Source organism: Dicentrarchus labrax, unplaced genomic scaffold (assembly GCF_905237075.1).
Source record: "Dicentrarchus labrax unplaced genomic scaffold, dlabrax2021, whole genome shotgun sequence".
Taxonomy (NCBI): domain Eukaryota; kingdom Metazoa; phylum Chordata; class Actinopteri; family Moronidae; genus Dicentrarchus; species Dicentrarchus labrax.
In genome coordinates, this window is record NW_026136715.1 from 774,440 (window position 1) to 794,439 (window position 20,000).

General features: G+C 41.7%; 1 protein-coding gene across 2 annotated transcripts in view; it reads right to left on the reverse strand.

The window, feature by feature from the left end:
• The window catches only part of cacna1fb (calcium channel, voltage-dependent, L type, alpha 1F subunit), a 57,261-nt gene that overhangs the window by 12,074 nt on the left and 25,187 nt on the right, over positions 1–20,000 (reverse strand). For both annotated transcript variants that reach the window (XM_051426671.1, XM_051426670.1), the window contains exons 16-43: positions 19,769–19,976; positions 18,740–18,860; positions 18,039–18,114; positions 17,879–17,957; positions 17,742–17,802; positions 16,523–16,625; positions 15,556–15,685; positions 13,296–13,355; positions 13,107–13,213; positions 12,591–12,678; positions 12,239–12,346; positions 12,062–12,114; positions 11,532–11,678; positions 11,255–11,456; positions 10,589–10,747; positions 10,389–10,499; positions 9,658–9,741; positions 8,749–8,877; positions 8,560–8,625; positions 8,184–8,275; positions 7,692–7,851; positions 3,958–4,085; positions 2,850–2,946; positions 1,085–1,187; positions 786–887; positions 467–597; positions 225–359; positions 77–137 (exon numbers count right to left, since the gene is read on the reverse strand). In XM_051426671.1, coding sequence (XP_051282631.1) covers positions 77–137; positions 225–359; positions 467–597; positions 786–887; positions 1,085–1,187; positions 2,850–2,946; positions 3,958–4,085; positions 7,692–7,851; positions 8,184–8,275; positions 8,560–8,625; positions 8,749–8,877; positions 9,658–9,741; positions 10,389–10,499; positions 10,589–10,747; positions 11,255–11,456; positions 11,532–11,678; positions 12,062–12,114; positions 12,239–12,346; positions 12,591–12,678; positions 13,107–13,213; positions 13,296–13,355; positions 15,556–15,685; positions 16,523–16,625; positions 17,742–17,802; positions 17,879–17,957; positions 18,039–18,114; positions 18,740–18,860; positions 19,769–19,976 — 3,101 coding nt within the window. The remainder of the gene's footprint in view (positions 1–76; positions 138–224; positions 360–466; positions 598–785; positions 888–1,084; positions 1,188–2,849; positions 2,947–3,957; positions 4,086–7,691; positions 7,852–8,183; positions 8,276–8,559; positions 8,626–8,748; positions 8,878–9,657; positions 9,742–10,388; positions 10,500–10,588; positions 10,748–11,254; positions 11,457–11,531; positions 11,679–12,061; positions 12,115–12,238; positions 12,347–12,590; positions 12,679–13,106; positions 13,214–13,295; positions 13,356–15,555; positions 15,686–16,522; positions 16,626–17,741; positions 17,803–17,878; positions 17,958–18,038; positions 18,115–18,739; positions 18,861–19,768; positions 19,977–20,000) is intronic.

A 20,000-nucleotide genomic window follows, 5' to 3' on the forward strand; every position in this document is an offset into this window, starting at 1 on the left:
GTTGCACACTGTTGACACTGTAGGGAAGTGCCGATCTAATGTAACCATAATTACATGATGTAATGGCGTGGTCTACCTGTAGGCGTGGTCAGTATGGAGCCTCGTCTGTCTTTGTCTGGTCCAAAACCATTTTCACCCTGTAGCGAGACACCGCAGACCGTTACATCTGACCTCTGACCGCACTCTAAAGCACTTTATTTCAAACTATGTGTTGTCATAACGACCTTGTACGCAGCGTTCTCCTCCATCTCTTCCTCCTCCATCATAACCTCCTCCTCGTCCTCCTCCAGGTCCTCGTTCAGAGCCAGGCGCATCTCTGGACCCAGATCCTGCAGAGTCTTCAGACCGGCTTTACACAACTACACCACACACACACACACACACACACACACACACACACACACAATTATTTAACCAAGATCCAGTTCTCATGGTGTCTCACAAATGTACAGACAGACAGACAGACCTGGACAGCCGAGGGGTTGGTAGTGTCAGACTCTCCCGTCAGGTCTCCTTTTTCTTTCCTCTTCCTGAACTTCCTGAAGTAATCCTGGATCAGGAAGGTCGCATAGAACTTCCCCACAGTCACTTCCTCCTCTGAGACACAGAGAGACACACAGTGAGACACACAGTGAGACACACAGTGAGACAGTTATTAGTAGTTGTGGTGTTTGTAGTAGTATTAGCAGTAGTATTAGCTGTATAAGCAGAAGTAGTGGCTGTAGCATTAGCAGTATTAGCTGTAGCATTAGCAATATTAGCTGTAGCATTAGCTGTATTTATACCTTCATGTGGTGGTATTACTTCGTCCAGTAGTTTTGGTTTCATTCTCTTCCAGATCTTCTTGATGATCACCCTCAGCTCCTCGTTCTCCTGGTCAGGGTTACCTAGTAACAGCACACAGTGGGTGGAGCCAGTTTGTGTCAGACTCATAGTAATTAAAGAGCGATTATCAACAATCTTTCAATGTAGTAAAACTCATATTTAATGAATATTATGACGTGCTACATTGTGCAGTATTTTAACCCTCACACAACACAGTGACATCATCAACTACCACTTCTGCCCTGGACCAATCACATACCTTCGGTCTTGATCTTGAGGGCGGTGCGAACCAAAGCAAAGAGCGTGGCGTTGAACGTCACCATCCCGTCAGCGTTCAGAGGCATGTTCATCGCCACCAGACGCTGGGAGAGGAAGAGGAAGAATATGTGATCTTCTACAGTCACTGTACTCAGAATTAAACCACTGCAGGAAGGTCAGAGGTCAAATACCTGTTAAAGGATTGTCATCGTTCAGCAAAATTAAAACACGTCACATAACCTTCATCGGGCTGTTTTCAGTTTCTATATTAAAGCTTCAATATGTCAGATTTAGAGTCAGTGTGACCTTTATGCTCCCGAGTGCCTCCTCTCTCCGCTTCCCTACAGTGCCAACAGTGGGCAGTCCACAACACAGAGTCCAGCACAGAGTCCAACACAGAGTCCACAACACAGAGTCCATCACAGAGTCCACAACACAGAGTCCAACACAGAGTCCACAACACAGAGTCCAACACAGAGTCCAACACAGAGTCCACAACGCAGAGTCCAACACAGAGTCCAACACAGAGTCCACAACACAGAGTCCAACACAGAGTCCAACACAGAGTCCACAACACAGAGTCCAACGCAGAGTCCAACACAGAGTCCAACACAGAGTCCAACGCAGAATCCAACACAGAGTCCACAACACAGAGTCCACAACACAGACTCCAACACAGAGTCCAACACAGAGTCCACAACACAGAGTCCAACACAGAGTCCAACACAGACTCCAACACAGACTCCAACACAGAGTCACAACACAGAGTCCACAACACAGAGTCCAACACAGAGTCCACAACACAGAGTCCCCAACACAGAGTCCAACACAGAGTCCACAACACAGAGTCCACAACACAGAGTCCACAACACAGAGTCCACAACACAGAGTCCAACACAGAGTCCACAACACAGAGTCCAACACAGAGTCCAGCACAGAGTCCAACACAGAGTCCACAACACAGAGTCCAACACAGAGTCCACAACAAGAGTCCACCACAGAGTCCAACACAGAGTCCAACACAGAGTCCAACACAGAGTCCACAACACAGAGTCCAACACAGAGTCCAACACAGAGTCCACAACACAGAGTCCAACACAGAGTCCACAACACAGAGTCCACAACACAGAGTCCATCACAGAGTCCACAACACAGAGTCCACAACACAGAGTCCACAATACAGAGTCCAACACAGAGTCCACAACACAGAGTCCAACACAGAGTCCAACACAGAGTCCACAACACAGAGTCCAACACAGAGTCCACAACACAGAGTCCACAACACAGAGTCCAACACAGAGTCCACAACACAGAGTCCACAACACAGAGTCCAACACAGAGTCCAGCACAGAGTCCAACACAGAGTCCAACACAGAGTCCAGCACAGAGTCCAGCACAGAGTCCAACTCTGATTGGGCTTTTAGCTGGATAACATTAGCCTGCTAGTTGGCTAACGTTGTTGATTGTTGATAACAGTGTTGATTTAACAACAATAATGTAGCTGTACAAAGCTAACGGTTGTTTTCTACTAGCTAGAGCGATGCAAGCCAGGGGCATCCAGCTAGCTAACTGTAGCTAAGCTAAACGGCCACTCTGCAGAATGGCCAATGGTGGCGCTGTTAGCTACAGTTTAATGGGAGTTACATCGAGAAGCTTTCAATCATCAGTTATGTGACACGTTTTAATTTTGGCCGGGTTATTTTATCCCACATATTAATACACACAAGTCAGTATATTACCCAGAATTCACAGCACGCGTATTTTACCTTACAGGCCACTCGGTGAGGACAGAGCTTCCCAAAACCCAGAGGAGGCTGAATCCTCCTGAGCAGAGCCACAACGTCTAGATGTTTGATACGACCCCTGAGAGAGGACATATTGATCACTAACAGTATATAGACTGATATATTGATCACTAACAGTATATACACTGATAAATTGATCAGCAGTAACAGTATATACACTGATATATTGATCACTAACAGTATATAGACTGATATATTGATCACTAACAGTATATACACTGATATACTGATCACTAACATTATATAGACTGATATATTGATCACTAACAGTATATACACTGATATACTGATCACTAACAGTATATACAGTGATATATTGATCAGCAGTAACAATATATACACTGATATATTGATCAGCACTAAAACTGTGAGCACTGGACTCCCTGACTGGTCCCAGACCAGCAGACTACTCTGCACTGTGTTCTGACCCCTTTCTATCAGAACCAGCATTAAATGTTTCAGCAGTTTGAGCTACAGTAGCTCGTCTGTTGGATCGGACCACACGGGCCAGCCTTCACTCCCCACCTGCATCAATGAGCCTCGGCCCCCCATGACCCTGTCTCTGGTTCTGTTCCTTCCTTGGACCACTTTTGATAGGTACTGACCTCTGCAGACCAGGAACCCCCCACAAGAGCTGCAGGTTTGGAGATGTTCTGACCCAGTCGTCCATCACAATGTGGTTCTTGTCAAAGTGGATCAGATCCTCATGCTGCCCATTTTTCCTGCTTCTAACACATCAACTCTGTTCACTGTCTGCCTGATATACCCCCCCCTCCCCCACTGACAGGAGCCCTGATATACCCCCCCACTGACAGGAGCCCTGATATACCCCCCCACTGACAGGAGCCCTTATATATCCCCCCCACTGACAGGAGCCCTGATAACCAGATAATCAGTGTTATTCACCGGCAGTGCTCACTGTTTTTCTTATTTTCTTATTTTATTATTTTATTATTCTTTATTCAGTCAATTTAAGTAAATTTAGAACAAATTCTCATTTACAAAAATAAATTATGTCATCGTATTATATAATCTGATCATATATACGTATACATATATATAAACATACTTGGCCTCTGGATCATATTCAGACCAGATCCTCTTAAACTCATCCAAATGATGCGGCCCCAGAATCGACCAATCACGTGTCAGATAGTCAAAGTTGTCCATGATGACGGCGACAAACAGGTTAATGATCTGAAGGAGAAACAAACAGTCAGTGTTTGTGTATAAATGTGTATTACTCGTGTTGTGGGACATATATCTGCTTACACACTCACATTATGGGTACCTGCCAACCTTGGGGATACAGTGTAAATCATTAAACTTTAAGACAGTGTATGTGAGTGTGTGTGTGTTTGTCATTGACAGTTTACATAACAGAAAGAGTTCTGGGTCTGTGAAGTGAAGCCAATGTGGAAGTGTGTTAAACCTGCATTCTCTCTAAGGCTACATTCAGACTGCAGGTAAATGTGACAGTCTGAACAGCACAAATACGATACAGTTTTATTTTTATAGCGCCAATTCATAACAGAAGTTATCTCAGGACACTTTTCAAATAGAGCAGGTCTAGACCAAACTCCTTATAACAATACAAAAATCTAATAAAAATTAAAACCAACTCCTCAGTAGCACTAAATAAGAGAATGAAATGTGGGCTGTTAAATATCAGGTCTCTAAAGCTGTTTTAGTGAATGAATTAATATCAGATTATGATATTGATTTACTTTGTCTTACTGAGACCTGGTCGTCCCACGAGGAGTATGTTAGCCTAAATGAATCCACCCCCCCCAGTCATATTAATACTCACATTCCTCGAGGCACTGGCCGAGGAGGTGGAGTAGCAGCCATATATGATTCGAGCGTTTTAATGGACCCTAAACCTAAACTAAATTATAATTCATTTGAAAGCCTTGTTCTTAGTCTTTCTCACCCAAACTGGAAAACACTGCAGCCAGTTCTATTTGTTATAGTGTACCGCGCAAAACCTCCTACAGCAGATGTCTATCTGACAGTGCTGTAGCAAAATTTAAGGAGGAGATTCCTTCAGTGTTTAATTCAATGCCATGTCTGAATTTAACAGAGTCCTATAACGACTTTAGTCCCTCTAAAATTGATAATCTTGTCGAAAGTGCTGCAGGCTCACTACGATCAACATTAGACTCTATCGCTCCTATAAAAGGGAAATTATTAAAACATAGGAGACTAGCACCTTGGTATAACCACCAAATCCGCCAGTTAAAGCAAATAGCTAGGAAATCTGAAAGGAAATGGCGCTCTTCCAAATTATCAGAATATCGCTCAATTTGGCAAGATAATCTTAAAACTTATAGAAAGGCCCTCCGTAACGCCAGAGGAGCCTATTACTCAGCACTAATAGAAGAAAATAAGAATAACCTTCTTCCACAATAAAATTATTACTATTAGAGAGAAAATTAATCACCAACTGCCATCAACAGTTATCAGTGGCTCTCCAAGTTCAGGGACTTTTACTAATGTAAACTTAGATATGTATTTAGACTGTTTTTCTGCTATCAATCTTTATCAGTTAACTTCAATCATTTCTTCATCGAAGCCATCAACCTGTCTGTTAGACCCGATCCCAACTAGGCTGCTTAAAGAAGTTGTTCCCTTAATTGGCACTTCTTTACTGGATATGATTAATCTTTCTTTATTATCAGGATATGTACCACAGTCCTTTAAAGTAGCTGTAATTAAACCCCTTCTTAAAAAGCCCACTCTTGACCCAGGGGTTTTAGCCAACTATAGACCAATCTCTAACCTCCCCTTCCTCTCTAAGATTCTGGAGAAAGTAGTCGCAAAAGAGTTGTGTGACTTTCTACATAACAATAGTTTATTTGAGGATTTTCAGTCAGGATTTAGAGTTCATCATAGCACAGAGACAGCTCTGGTTAAAGTTAATAATGACCTTCTGATTGCTTCTGACAATGGACTTGTATCTGTACTTGTATTATTAGATCTTAGTGCTGCATTTGACACCATTGACCATGATATTCTTTTACAGAGACTTGAGCATCAAATTGGCATTAAAGGAAGCACACTAAGCTGGTTTAAGTCATATTTATCAGATCGTTCGCAGTTTGTACATGTTAACGATGAATCTTCAATAAATACTACAGTTAGTCATGGAGTTCCACAAGGTTCTGTACTTGGACCAATACTATTTACTCTATATATGCTCCCTTTAGGCAACATTATTTGGAATCACTCCATTAACTTTCACTGTTATGCAGATGATACGCAGTTATATCTATCGATCAAGCCCGATGAAATTAATCAATTATCTAAATTACAAACATGTCTTAAGGACATAAAATCCTGGATGAGCTGCAATTTTCTGATGTTAAACTCAGAAAAAAACAAAATTCTTGTTCTTGGCCCCAAAAACCTTAGAGACTCACTTTCTAAAGATATAGTTACTCTAGATGGCATTACCTTGGCCTCTAGCACCACTGTCAGGAATCTTGGAGTTATCTTTGATCAGGATTTGTCTTTTAACTCCTACATGAAGCAGACCTCTAGGACAGCCTTCTTTCATTTACGTAATATTACAAAAATTAGACACATACTATCACAGACAGATGCAGAAAAACTAATCCATGCATTTGTTACTTCAAGGCTGGATTACTGCAACTCTTTATTATCAGGTTGCCCCAATAAGTCCATTAAAACGCTCCAATTAATTCAGAATGCTGCAGCACGAGTACTGACAGGAACTAGGCAAAGAGATCACATCTCTCCTGTACTAGCTTCTCTGCACTGGCTCCCTGTAAAATGTTGAATAGAATTTAAAATCCTCCTCCTCACCTATAAAGCTCTTCATGGTCAGGCCCCTTCATATCTTAAAGAGCTCATAGTACCCTATTACCCCTCTAGAACACTACGTTCTCTGAATGCTGGGCTACTTGTGGTTCCTATAGTCTCTAAAAGTAGAACAGGAGCCAGAGCCTTCAGATACCAAGCTCCTCTCCTGTGGAACCAGCTTCCAGTTGTGCTTCGGGAGGCAGACACCCTCTCCACATTTAAGAGTAGGCTTAAGACGTTCCATTAACAGCTCTATCCAAGATGTTTTCCATGTTGCGGTGTATAACCACCGTCAGTGCGCTGACAGCTCTTTCCAAGGTGTTTTCCATGTTGCGGTTTATACCCACAGTCTGAGCGTTAACAGCTCTGCTCACTTCATCAATCATGTCGGGCAGCTTCATGGGGCTTTGTAGACACACAGGAGCCAAAGGATCTGTCCTAGGTTTCTGCCTTTTAACAGGCAGTTTTTCCTTGCCCTTGTCGCCAAGTGCTTGCTCATGGTGGTACTGTTGGGTCTCTGTAAATAATGTTATAAAGAGTTCGGTCTAGACCTGCTCTATTTGAAAAGTGTCCTGAGATAACTTCTGTTATGAATTGGCGCTATACAAATAAAATTGAATTGAATTGAATTGAATTGAATTGGAGTCTGATGGCGGGCGCTTTTAAATTATAATGTGAACAACCACGCAAAAAAATCGGAATTGAGCATTAAGACCTGCAGTGTGAACGTAGCCTTAAAGCCAGCAGGGCTCCACTCTGATAGTATTGAGTCTTATGGAGAAGTTGATTCATTATCTCAGTAAACGGTTTCCTGATGAGTTTCAGTCTTCTTCCATAGAGCATGATGATGAGTGTGGCTGTAGAACCAACAACCTTCCGATTAGTAGACGACCCTCTCTACCTCTGAGCCATAGCTGTGTGTGTGTGTGTGTGTGTGTGTGTGTGTGTGTGTGTGTGTGTGTGTGTGTGTGTTCGGACCAGGAAAGCACACAGCATGAAGAAGCTAATGAAGTAAACAATGGCGAAGTTGCTGCCGCAGCTGAACTCCTCTCCCGGTTCATAGTCGGACTCAGGGTCGCAGCGTTTACCCGGAAGGCTCGCCAACATGATCTCCTGCCACGCCTCACCTGTAGCACACCTGTACACACACACACACAGGTAAAATAACCACAACGAAGAGAAAACCATATTGCATTGAATACCCTGAAATGACCACAACCTGAAGCCTGAGTTAACTGCGTAACTGAGCTGTTAGCCGTTAGGTAGCAGCTTCAACTTATTGGATGTCTGTTCTTGTACATCTGACATGTAATCGAGTACTTCATGAAGTTGTTGAGATTAAAAACACGAATCTGAGGTAGAAAGTTTGACTTTTAGTCCAAAAATACTAAATTCTACAACTCCCATAATGCATTACTGCACAGTGTCTTTTATTAGAGGTCAGCCAGAGGAAGAGACAGAGGATCTGACCTGAAGAGGAGGAGAACAGCCTGTGGAAATGTCTGGAAGTTGTTGTTCCTGTTGATCTGAGTGTGATCCTGCATCGCGACCTTTCCAAACGTCTGACAGACATGCAGACAGACAGACAGACAGACAGACAGACAGAGGGTATGTCATTAAAGGGATGCTGAGAGCTGCTTCCTGTCTCTCAGTCCACGCAGCCATACATGATTTTACTTTATCCTCCACAACCCTTTGGCGACTCCCAGGTTGAGAACCACTGCTTTAGGAAACATCGTTGTCTGCTAGATTGCTGAAGTTTCCATAAACACAAAGTCTGAAATCTGGATCCCAGTTGTGGATCAGATCAGTGCGCCCCTACAGGAGCACCTGTATATGAACTCACCTGCATCCCGATGACGGCGTAGATGAAGAAGATCATGGCGATGAGCAGAGCGACGTACGGCAGAGCCTTAAGAAAGAGAGAGAGGAGGTTAGACTGCTGCACTCCTCCCTGTAAGCCACGCCCCTCTCCCGGTTACCCCTCCCCTGCACTCCATATAAGCCCCGCCCCGGGTTAGCCCCGCCCTCTGACCTGTAGTGATTTGATGAATGTCCACAGCAGTGTACGAATACCCTCGCCTTTACTCAGCAGCTTGACCAATCGCATCACTCGAAACAGACGGAAGAAGGTGATCGACACCCGAGAGCTGTCTTCCCCACTCTGACAGACAGACAGACAGACAGACAGACATTTACAGTGAGTCTCACTATAAGAATTTCCCCATTGGGGATTAATAAAGTATATCTTCTTCTTCTTCTTAACTTTAATTACATCCAACAAATTCAACATAATATCATTTGACAGTACTTCATAAACCCCGCCCCTTTTTGCTCTGTCCTCCAAGTTGAGAAAGCCTCTGTCAACTTCCTCCTTTCCTGTACTTAGATATGCTATATGCTAGGCTAATCAATGTTGAAAAGACAACCACATTTTGAAGACGGTTACATCGTTAGCATTAGATAGCTAGTTGGTTGGCTAGTTGCTACAGTGCAAAGCACTAGCATACTAACATAATATTATATATTTATCTTTAGCTAGCTAGTTATTTCTGATGGTTAATGTTAGAAAAATGCTACCTAATTAGCCAGCTAACAATTTCTGTAGATTAGCCAGGAAAGAAGAACAGCGACAGCGGTTATAAAAGGGTAGGGACTGAGGAAGGGTCAATTTAGCATCAACAGCTCCATGTTTCCTCCACTATAACTCAGTTTTACAACATAATAATCTAAAACAAGTGAGTGAAAATCACTGTTATATATTTCCAAGTTCACATAAATTATTTGATGTATTTTAATAGTGTTTGTGACACACTGAATAACAGCAGAGGGCAGCGCACAGATTACAGCCTCGACTGCATACATAACTTTTACCAGCAGGAACATCTTGTTGATGTCTGTTGTGTACAGACCGGCTGACAGCCAATCAGAATCGAGTACTCACACTGAACTCGGTGACGACAATGTCGACAACACTGCCGACCACAATGAGAGCATCGAACGAGTTCCAGGCGTCTATAAAGTAATGCTGGAAGAAAAAAGAGACACACTGGAATAAATGCACAAAAATACGAGACTATCCGAGATGGTGATACGTTTGTATCTGTCAAAGATACGGACAGTATGCCTAAGATTACAGTCGGGATGTTTCAGATATTTTATTTTTATATAATATAATATGATGTGACAAATCTGGATATATTTCCATTAACTCATTTACCATTGGATCTTTCTGCATACAGGTAATTTTTGTCCAGTGTCAGAACGAACATTTATCTTCAGGTCTAACCCAACAATAAGTTGAACCTGGTGTACCCCAGGGGTCAATGTTTGGTCCTAATTTCAATGATCCACTAAATGTTCATAAACTGACATCTGATACATATATATATATTTTTTAGACGACTCTGTAGTATTTTTTTATAATCACAGAAACCTTAAAGCTGTTATTCAATTTTACTGTCAACAAATTCCATGTTTACACTCAAACAACAAAATGTTGGTCCATCTCTCAGTACTGTCTGACTTCCTGACTTATATAGTTTGGTGTTTAAAAAGTTTAAAAAACAATAGTTGTTAGTAGATACATTCACTGTTGGTTTGACTGAACATAAAGAGATATACAGAATATCACCAGAGTTGTAGTTATTTTGCAGCTGTGTTCGGTTTTCTCACCCTGAGTCTGAGAGCGAGCAGCTTAAGCAGCATCTCCACAGTGAAGAGTCCAGTAAACACCATGTTGAGGATGTCCATGACATGGCTAAAGGTTTTGGACTGTTCATAATGCTGCAGGAGAGAAAATATCAGTTGTAAGAAAACATGAGGCAGCAGAGCAAGTACTGTTAGTGTTCATCAGGTGAGACGGTTTTATTCACCTGAACAGCCAGAGTTACGGTGTTGAGCAGGATGAGGACGAACATGACATACTCGAATCCTGTGGAGTTAATGATGGACCAGAACTTATACTGAACTGGATTCTTTGGGATGTAAAGTTTCAGTGGCTGAGCCTTCAGAGCGTACTCCACACACTGCCTCTACAGAGAGACAGACAGGAAGGGTTAAAGGGGTTCTGCTTTTCCTCAGTGTCATATCTACAATGCTACACTGTGGGACGTTGATATTAAATGAGGCCAAAGTGTCAAATAATGACAGAAATGTATCTGTTTCTCTGGATACAACATTTCCAACTTCTGTTTCTTCTTTAGGTGACTAGCCGACATCTGAAGTGTGTTTTTGTACAAGATGAAATCGTGTTTTTGTCTAAAAGTTGAAGATTGATTGATGAGTAGATGTCCTGATATTAGAGGTTGAAATTGCTTTAGTTCATACTTACGTAAGAGCAAGACACATTTTGTTTTACAGGAAGAAAAGATTACTGGATTTTGATATAAAAATACAAAGAAATAGATTTTTTTGTACCTGTTTTGCATACATTGTTAAATAGAGGTACAGACTGACTGGAGGTGTGAAGGGTTAAAAAGACATTTTCTATTTGGACTTGATTGACTAAAGTTGATTACAATGCAGGTGTGAGAGTTTACCTGGTTCTTGTCCAGCTCACAGTTCTTGTACTCCTGCTCTCCCTGCTCCCTGAAGGTGATGATGACGAAACCCACGAAGATGTTCATCATGAAGAAAGCGATGATGATGATGTAGACGATGAAGAAGATTGAGATCTCCACTCGGTAGTTGTAGATGGGACCAGAGTTCTCCCCGTTAGCATCAATGGCTTTATACAGCAGCCTGGAGAGAGAGGGCTTAAATGGTTCTGTTCTGAGTGGGGTGGTAATAAAATTGTTAGAAATGAATAATACTCACGCGGGCCAACCCTCAAAGGTGGACACGGTGAAGAGTGCCATCATCCCCATCAACACGTTGTCAAAGTTAAATTCGCTGTTCAGCCAGATTCTCTCTCTGACCATCGGATGGCTCACGTCTCCGTCTTTATACACCACAAAGGTCCCTCTGAACACACAGACAGTAACGTCATATCTCTATGGAACAGAAAATACCTTGTTAACACGTCGATTTTGGACGTCTAAAGGCATTTGGACCGTTAGACTTCCATGGTATTGGTTGGCACCAACTTACCCACCCCTTTTTGTGCTCCAATACTGTCATGTAGTGGTCACATAGGTGAAGACACCACATTCAATACAAGGTAGGTCGAGTGGGTTTCCCCTCAGAAAATTATGAAATAGTCACACTCAATTTAAAATGCCTTTAAATTGGGCTTTAAATGTCCACAATTTACGTGTTAACAGGATATTCTCTAACGTCTTTACATTGCATATATCTCAGTGTTTAAAACTGACGTTGGTTTCAGAGTTGAAGAATTAAAAACTTACTTGCACTGTTCAGGAGTGTTTTTGGCCTCGTCTGTGCAGCGATAAAATTTACCCTGAAACACAAACAGGAAATGTGACGCATTAACTCAGGTGAGTCAGAAACAGGAAGTCAGCAGTCAGAGGGTTGTCACAGGAGAAGAAGGAAGAAGGTGAAGAGAAATCAAAATTCTAACTCACCTTGAAGAGTTGGACTCCGATGCAGGCGAACATGAACTGTAGCAGAGTTGTGACGATCATGATGTTTCCGATCGTCCTAATGGCCACGAACACACACTGGACCACATGCTGCAACACACACACATTAAACATGAGGGAGTGTTTCTCATATTTCCTCTGAAGACATTAGCCTTTCTTTTCTGGACTAACTGCTGATCCTGACTTCTGGTCTGAGACAAAAAAAGCACTCTCTGAATCTGTGTGTAGGATTTAGTGCCATCAGATCACAACTCCCTCACTTCACCCTCCCCTTCCAGTGCGAAAGGGAAACTACGGTGACCACACAGCCCTTAGAAAAAAAGAACCGAGCTACCTTAAGTCCTTTGGCTCTGTTGATGGCTCTCAGAGGTCGGAGCACCCGGAGTACTCTGAGGATCTTCACCACAGAGATTGCACTGGAGCTACAGACATAAAACAACACAGAGTCAGTCGGCAGCTCAGATTAACTGGAAAAATACACAACATTTACTCTAAGTACCTAAGTACTTAAAGTAAATGTAAATAAAATCCTGTAAAGTGCCCTTGATTGTTGACTGTTTATTTTATGTCTTTTCTATTATTACTTACTTAATTTTTTATTGCCTGTTTGCACCGTGGGTCAGAGAGGACTGCAATTTCATCTGTGCTGTATGTCATGCATGTATAGCATATTTGACAATAAAGCTGACTTTGACTTTGACTTTTGACAAAAGGATAATTTTGAGGTAAATATCTTACTTTTTTACTTCCACAAACTCCTCCTAAACCAGCAAATCATCCACCTTTTGCCCAAATTGTTTCTCTGTGTGTAACAAGGCTGCTGGTGTTGAAAAGTTAATCAGATACTGACTGAAGGAAGAAGGAGACCAGTGAGACGCTGACGACCAGCAGATCCAACAAGTTAAACCAGTTTCTGCAGAACGAGCCCTGGTGGAGGAACGCTCCGTGGACGGTCATCTGACAGAGAGATATAACGTCAGCATTACATCCAGAGCACAGGACATTTTATTATTTCATCCTAACTGAAGGTGATTTTTACCTTTAACAGAATCTCCACAGTGAAGATGGAGGTGAAGGCGTAGTCTGCATAACCCAGAATCTACACAAACAAACACAAATACACTAGTAAATACACACAACACATAAACAGAGATAGAAAGTAAACAGTTCCAGATTATTTTAAGTTTTACTACAGAATGGAAAATAACCCCAAAATCTGCCCCAGGGTTTGTCTATAAGGGGGTTCAGAAATGTGTCTTCCCATCACAATCTCTAGGCTCTGAGATCTTAAACACAGAGTGGGGACACAATCTTTGGTCTTGAGCTCAGACTGTCTTACATCAACACAGGGAAGTCTCAGGTCAGGACCAACACAACCGAAGCCCAAACAGATGAGTCAAAATTTACAAAAGGTAAGTTAAAGTCAAGAGTCCAGTTAAAGAATCAACAAGTCAAAAGGGGAAAGTCCCAAGACCAGCACATCTCTGGTCCAGACCAGTAAGTCCCTACTGAATACTATCAAGTCCCAAGACAGATGAGTTCCTTGTACAGACAGGTAAGTCCTAAGGCATGAACAACAAGTCCCAAAGATTTGTTGAGACTGCGTGCTCGTATATCTCTTAAATTATTTTAAATTACTATTTTTAAATTAAAGCAAAACTTAAAATATCCAGAATTTCATAATGTTACATTATACATATATTGGGTCTAAATGTTGTTACCAAATAAGAAGCAAGACATTTCTGAATAAAATACGTGACAGGGTCATCATATTATTCAGCCTACTTTACAAAAAAGAAGCGACTGCCTCCGCTTTATTGCTGAAAACATTGAATGATGTCTGATTGGAATTGATTTTAAACCAAAATTGTTCACATCGACTGGATCAGGAGATTTTGACTATGGTAACGGCTGCAGTCGCTAGGCTAGTTCCTTCAAATTTCTGTTTTAAGTTTTGATTTTTTTTGTTTTATGGCTGAATCAAGTATTACCTCAGACAGAAACAGCCTACAGTCATCAGAAAAAGAAGCTGGGGTTTGGATTACAGAATAGCGGACTTTGAGCCAGATCAGCCCCAAGAGGAGAGGAAGAGAGCTTGGACTTAAGGTTGCTCCTGGCAAGTCCAGTCCGGACCAAATGGGACTCAGGCTAGTCATCAGAGGCTGCTCCATCAACATCCCAGATCCTCGGCAGTCGGACCATGTTCCTCTCCGACCAAGCGCAGGAGGAGAGATGGCGGGCTCTGTGTTTACATTGATAATGCTCGGTCCTGACACTATTTTTATGTTCAATTCAATTCAGTTTTATTTGTATATCACCAATTCATAACAGAAGTTATCTCAGGACACTTTTCAAATAGAGCAGGTCTAGACCGAACTCCTTATAACATTATTTACAGAGACCCAACAGTTCCACCATGAGCAAGACCTTGGTGACAGCGGCAAGGAAAACTTCCTTTTAAATGAAGATGAAACCATATTATCATCCATATCTTGTTGCTGCTGTTACTCAAATTAAAAAGATGATCTGCACAACTATTTCCTGTATGGACATAAATATAAATAACTGTATTTATTGATTTTATTGATTTTATACGTTATTTTGTGCATTTAACTATACAGTATTTTTCTGTTTGTGTAGCATTTAGGAACTAAACATTTTTCATGATGCAATCTTCTGTTGTATAATGATAATACAATTCTTTGATAAGAGTTTTTGTCCAGAACAGAGGAGGCTCATACAGGGTTAACGTTCGAGTGTGTGTTCATACAGTGTGTGTGTGTGTTAATGGTATGTTGTAAGTAATTTGTCTCCTCAGCTGCTGCTAATTGCTACGTCTTGCATGACGACAGCTGCTGCACAGCCAGTGTGTGTGTGTGTGTGTGTGTGTGTGTGTGTACAGTTTTCTCAGCATCAGACAGTAAACTGGTGATTTTCTCTCTCCGTGCGTTTCCACGTGTTTCCCTCTTTAACCCGGTTAGTCACTGACCCACTTCTGCTGTGTAATCTGCTGAAGCCCCCCCCGGCTCAAACCACAGACCACAATCTGCTCCGATTCAGAGCAAAAAACTTCCATCACCTCAGTTTTCACTTTCATTGTTAGCTTAGCCATTGACCATGCTTAACAATGCTAGTTTGTTTTTATTCAATGCATTTAATTTGAACTTTTGTGATTTATCTGTAAGTGATGTAACTCTTCTTCATACCAGGAACCAATCAACAGCCATTAGATCACATGTTAGCATGTTCCAGCTAGCAGCTACACGTCGACACATGCGATGATGTTGTTGTGGACTCACGTTGTTCCTGAAGGAGTGGGCTCTGATTGGATCCTCAGCAGCCAATGAGCAGCTGCTGAGGATGATGAAGACGAGGATGAGGTTGGTGAAGATGTGGTGGTGGATCAGAGTGTGACAGGCCACACGAATACTGGAGACAGACAGACACAGACAGACAGACAGAGAGAGAGAGAGACTGTTACTGGTAATTTTACTTGCCCCTTTTTATTTATTATGAAATAACGTCCTCCGTAGTTTCGACCAGAGCAGTGGGATGCTGTCAACCCTTCAGTACAGCGACTTCATAAACCGCCACCTCACTCTGAAACTTTAAGCAAGTTAGTTTCACCCTCAACCTGTAACGCAGTGGTTCTCAACAGCGGACAGAATAATAAAGTGATTACATAGAGAGCTGGTAATGTGTACATATTTAACTGCACTACTCTCGCCCACATCAATGCACTCACTGCACTATTGATAATACTGATTTACATGTAATTTGTGCATAGTTTAATATTGTTAAAAAACATTTGTTTTACTTTAAACCAGGATTACCTGTGTCTCCCATGTTTGCTCTGGATTTTGAGCTGGTTTGTGACTAAATGGGGGCTCCTCTAAAGAAATGGCCTAGTTTGTCCACTATTGGTCAGCTCCTGGTAGCTCAGTGATTTAAGGAATTCTGTTCCAGGAAAAGAGTTACTAGCCCAGTGTGGCATTTTACTTGCCCCAAGCAAGCAGGCAGTCTTTATTGTTGAATATAAATATATGAAAATATTAATATGTATCAGTGCTTAGAAAGGGTCTGGTTACGCTCAAAAATAAGTAGTGTCAAGTGTAAGATGTGTTGTCCAATGACGTCAGAAGACAAAAGGAAATATAAAACATGGAGGTTTCATCATTTCACAGACAGTAACAGAGGTTACTCTACTTGTTATGCTAATGCTAATGCTAACAGTAACACAGGTTGAGCAGGTGTAGTCAGACTTACGGGTTTGTCTTGCTCAGGCAGAAGAACGCACTGCCTTCTGGGATTGGAAGAATCTTCTCTTTAGGAGGAGCCAGGTCGGCCATCTTTAGCTGGACTCCTCCATCTGCCCAGAGGAGAGAAGACGGGAGACAGTCAGTATCGTAAGAGACTGAACAATATCTTCAGTATGTCGCCTCGCTGTATTAAATAATATATTATTGCATTATTATTAATATAATAAATGCTTCCAACAAAGACTCTCTGCCATCCGCAAACTCAAAGCTCTTTCTGTCACCTTCTGCTGCTGCTCTATAAAAGTATTGTACAACCCATTCTCCACTGTTCTACCTGTTTCTTTAACCTGTTAACTGCCTCCAATAGGAACAATTAGACCTCAACAGCAACGCAATCACACGCAGAGCACACGACCCCAGGCACCCCCTCAACCCCTTTATCCCAGCCGACCGCAGATACAGATCACTGGCCTGCAAACAAGCTCAGAAGTTTCATCCCTTCTGCCAAAGCGAGCTCAACAAAACCCTCCGGTAGTCGTTGTGTTTAGATGTTTGTGCTGTGTTTAAATGTCTATCCTGTAGTAATGTGGTGTTTATACGTGTATGTAGAGACTGTGGCAACAAATTTCCCGAAAAGAACGATGAAGAATCTATCTATCTATCATATACAGGACAGAGCTCTGTAAATGTGCAGCAAGCTAAAAGGCTAATGTTCATCTGTAGAACCTGTTTTTAACTTTATTGATTCTTCATGTTGACACTTTTCTGCCTTCATTGAATGCATTCATTTGGTTTTGACGGTGTCCAACATATCACTGCGTTCCTGTGGCGCCATTGGAGGAGGACAAACTCTCTAAACGACTGTTCGGTTCACGGTTCTCAAATCGATCAAATGGAGTCCCAGGGGTTGTAAAAAAATCTGCATATTTATCTTTTTTTTGTTGGGCAGCTTCTCTGCCTCAACTCTCAGGTTTACTGATGGACGTTTACTGGTAGCTATTAGCTAACCACTAACTGTTAACAGAGTGGGATGTGAACGCTCCTGTGCTGGAGATTAAACCCCGACACTGCCCCGATGCTCTGAGCTCCCCGTCCGGACAGAGTCATCTCATAGGAAGTTATGTTAGCTGCACTGCTACCTCTGTAAAGCACTGACAGTTGATGCAGAGCAGCCGCAGGACATCCTATTTTCTCTCTTTACGTCATTTGTTGTTTTCCGAACTGACCTTCCTCTCCTTCAGGGAGCTCCTCTTCCTCCTCGTACTCGGTGTCTCCATCGATGTCAACCTGGAGAGACAAACAGTGAGACTGATGGACTCAACCGTTTAAGATTCAGGATTTAAAGTCGGACCTCTGTGTTCACCTTCACTTCTTCCTCTTCAGCCTCCTCCTCCTCCTCCTCCTCCTCCTCCTCCTCCTCCTCCGCTCCCTCCGTCTTCTTCCTAGTGAAACAGGAAACAGACGGGAAATAAGAAACAACTCTCCTCTTTTTCTTTATTTCCCTCCGTGCCTTCATCACTCACTCTTTACTCTTGTCGTCTCCGTCTCCCCCTGCCAGGTTGTCCACAGCAATGGCCAAGAAGACGTTCAGCAGGATGTCTGACACACGTTAAGAACAACATGACACTCACATTGCACAGGAACGGTTTCTTTCCTGCAGCACCTGAACGCACCTTAACCAGAGGAACGTTTTCCTTGATTAACAGAAGTTTCAGCCAATCACAGTCAGTTGCGTTTATATATATTTATATATATGCACTTATTTTTATAACTATATTGTTTATTTTCACTGTCTTTGTTCTGTCTTCACATATTTACTGTCAATAAAGATGATTCAAAACGCTGAAATTCAAAATTTACTCCAGTACTTTTTACTTTGAAATTCTTTACTTGGTTATTTCCATTTTATGCTGCTGTACACTTGGACTCCACTTTATCTGACAGCTTTAATTCCTTTGCAGACGTTAGTCCTGCAGATAAAACCATGATCTCACATTTATCTCTCAGTTTTAACATTTGACCTCTAAACGCCTCACATGGTTTCATCTGAATAACTGTTGGAGGCTCAAAGAGGTAAACTTGTTAAATAGTTCACAAAGAGAGTCCAAGAAATGTTCAAATGAATCAGAACTGTCAGATTGATCAGCTTTTACGTCTGATATTGTAAGTTTATCGAGTATGTATAAGTATGTTAGTACTTCCTCCTCCGCTGGATGAAGGATACAGTTACCGCAGATGAAGAGGATGACGAAGTAAACGCAGACGATCATCCCTGGAAACACGGGGCCGCCGTACGCCATGATGCCGTCGTACATCACCACGTTCCAGTCTTCACCCGTCAGGATCTGAACACACAGCAGTGACATCACTGATCAGCTCGCTAACGTTATCGCTAGCAAAATACACTATTTATACTATATTATATATATTTTAGAATATACTATAAATAAAGTATATTGTGGAATGAGGAATACATTTACTTTTACTTTGTATATAGGTTCTTATTATATTTAAATTTGATTACTTACTGTTAGATATTGTAACATTAAGTGTTATTTATATTCTTTAACATGTGTGAGTAGAACAACTGGGATCAATAAAGTATTTCTGAGTGGCTATGTTAGCTGGCTAACGTTAGGTTCCCCAGCTAACGTGTAACTAAGTTATGTATTCTGACAATGTTGATTTTAGCCAGCAACATGATGCTAACAGTACAAAGCTAACGGTTGCTTTCTGCTAGCCAAGAGTAAAATATCTGAAAAATCTAAAACTGCAAACTTCAGTAAATATCCAAAACAAATTCAATAAAATGTCCAATAACAATCAATAAAATATCCAATAACAATCAATAAAATGTCCAATAACAATCAATAAAATATCCAATAAAATGTCCAATAACAATCAATAAAATGTCCAATAACAATCAATAAAATATCCAATAACAATCCAATAACAATCAATAAAATGTCCAATAACAATCAATAAAATGTCCAATAACAATCCAATAAGAATCAATAAAATGTCCAATAAGAATCAATAAAAATGTCCAATAACAATCAATAAAATGTCAGATTTTTCTTTTCTTGTGAAAAAAAATAGTTTCAGGAAAATCCTCCATAAATATAAAAATATTGAGGATAAACGAACGAGCAACAGGACGCTGAGTGCAGTTCACTGAAGGGCCACTGGGGGCGCTGTTAGCTGCAGTTCAATGACAGTTACAGTCTATGTAGCGGCGCTGGTTGAAGGTTACCTGGAAGCAGGTGAGCAGCGCCTGCGGGAAGGCGTCGAAGGTGCTGCGTTTGGTCTGCGTCTCGTCGAAGTTGAACTTCCCTCCAAACAGCTGCATGCCGAGCAGAGCGAAGATGATGAGGAAGAGGAACAGCAGCAGCAGCAGGGAGGCGATGGACTTCATGGAGTTCAACAGGGACGCCACCAGATTGGACAGAGCCGTCCAATGGCTGAGCAGACAGAGAGTGACATCA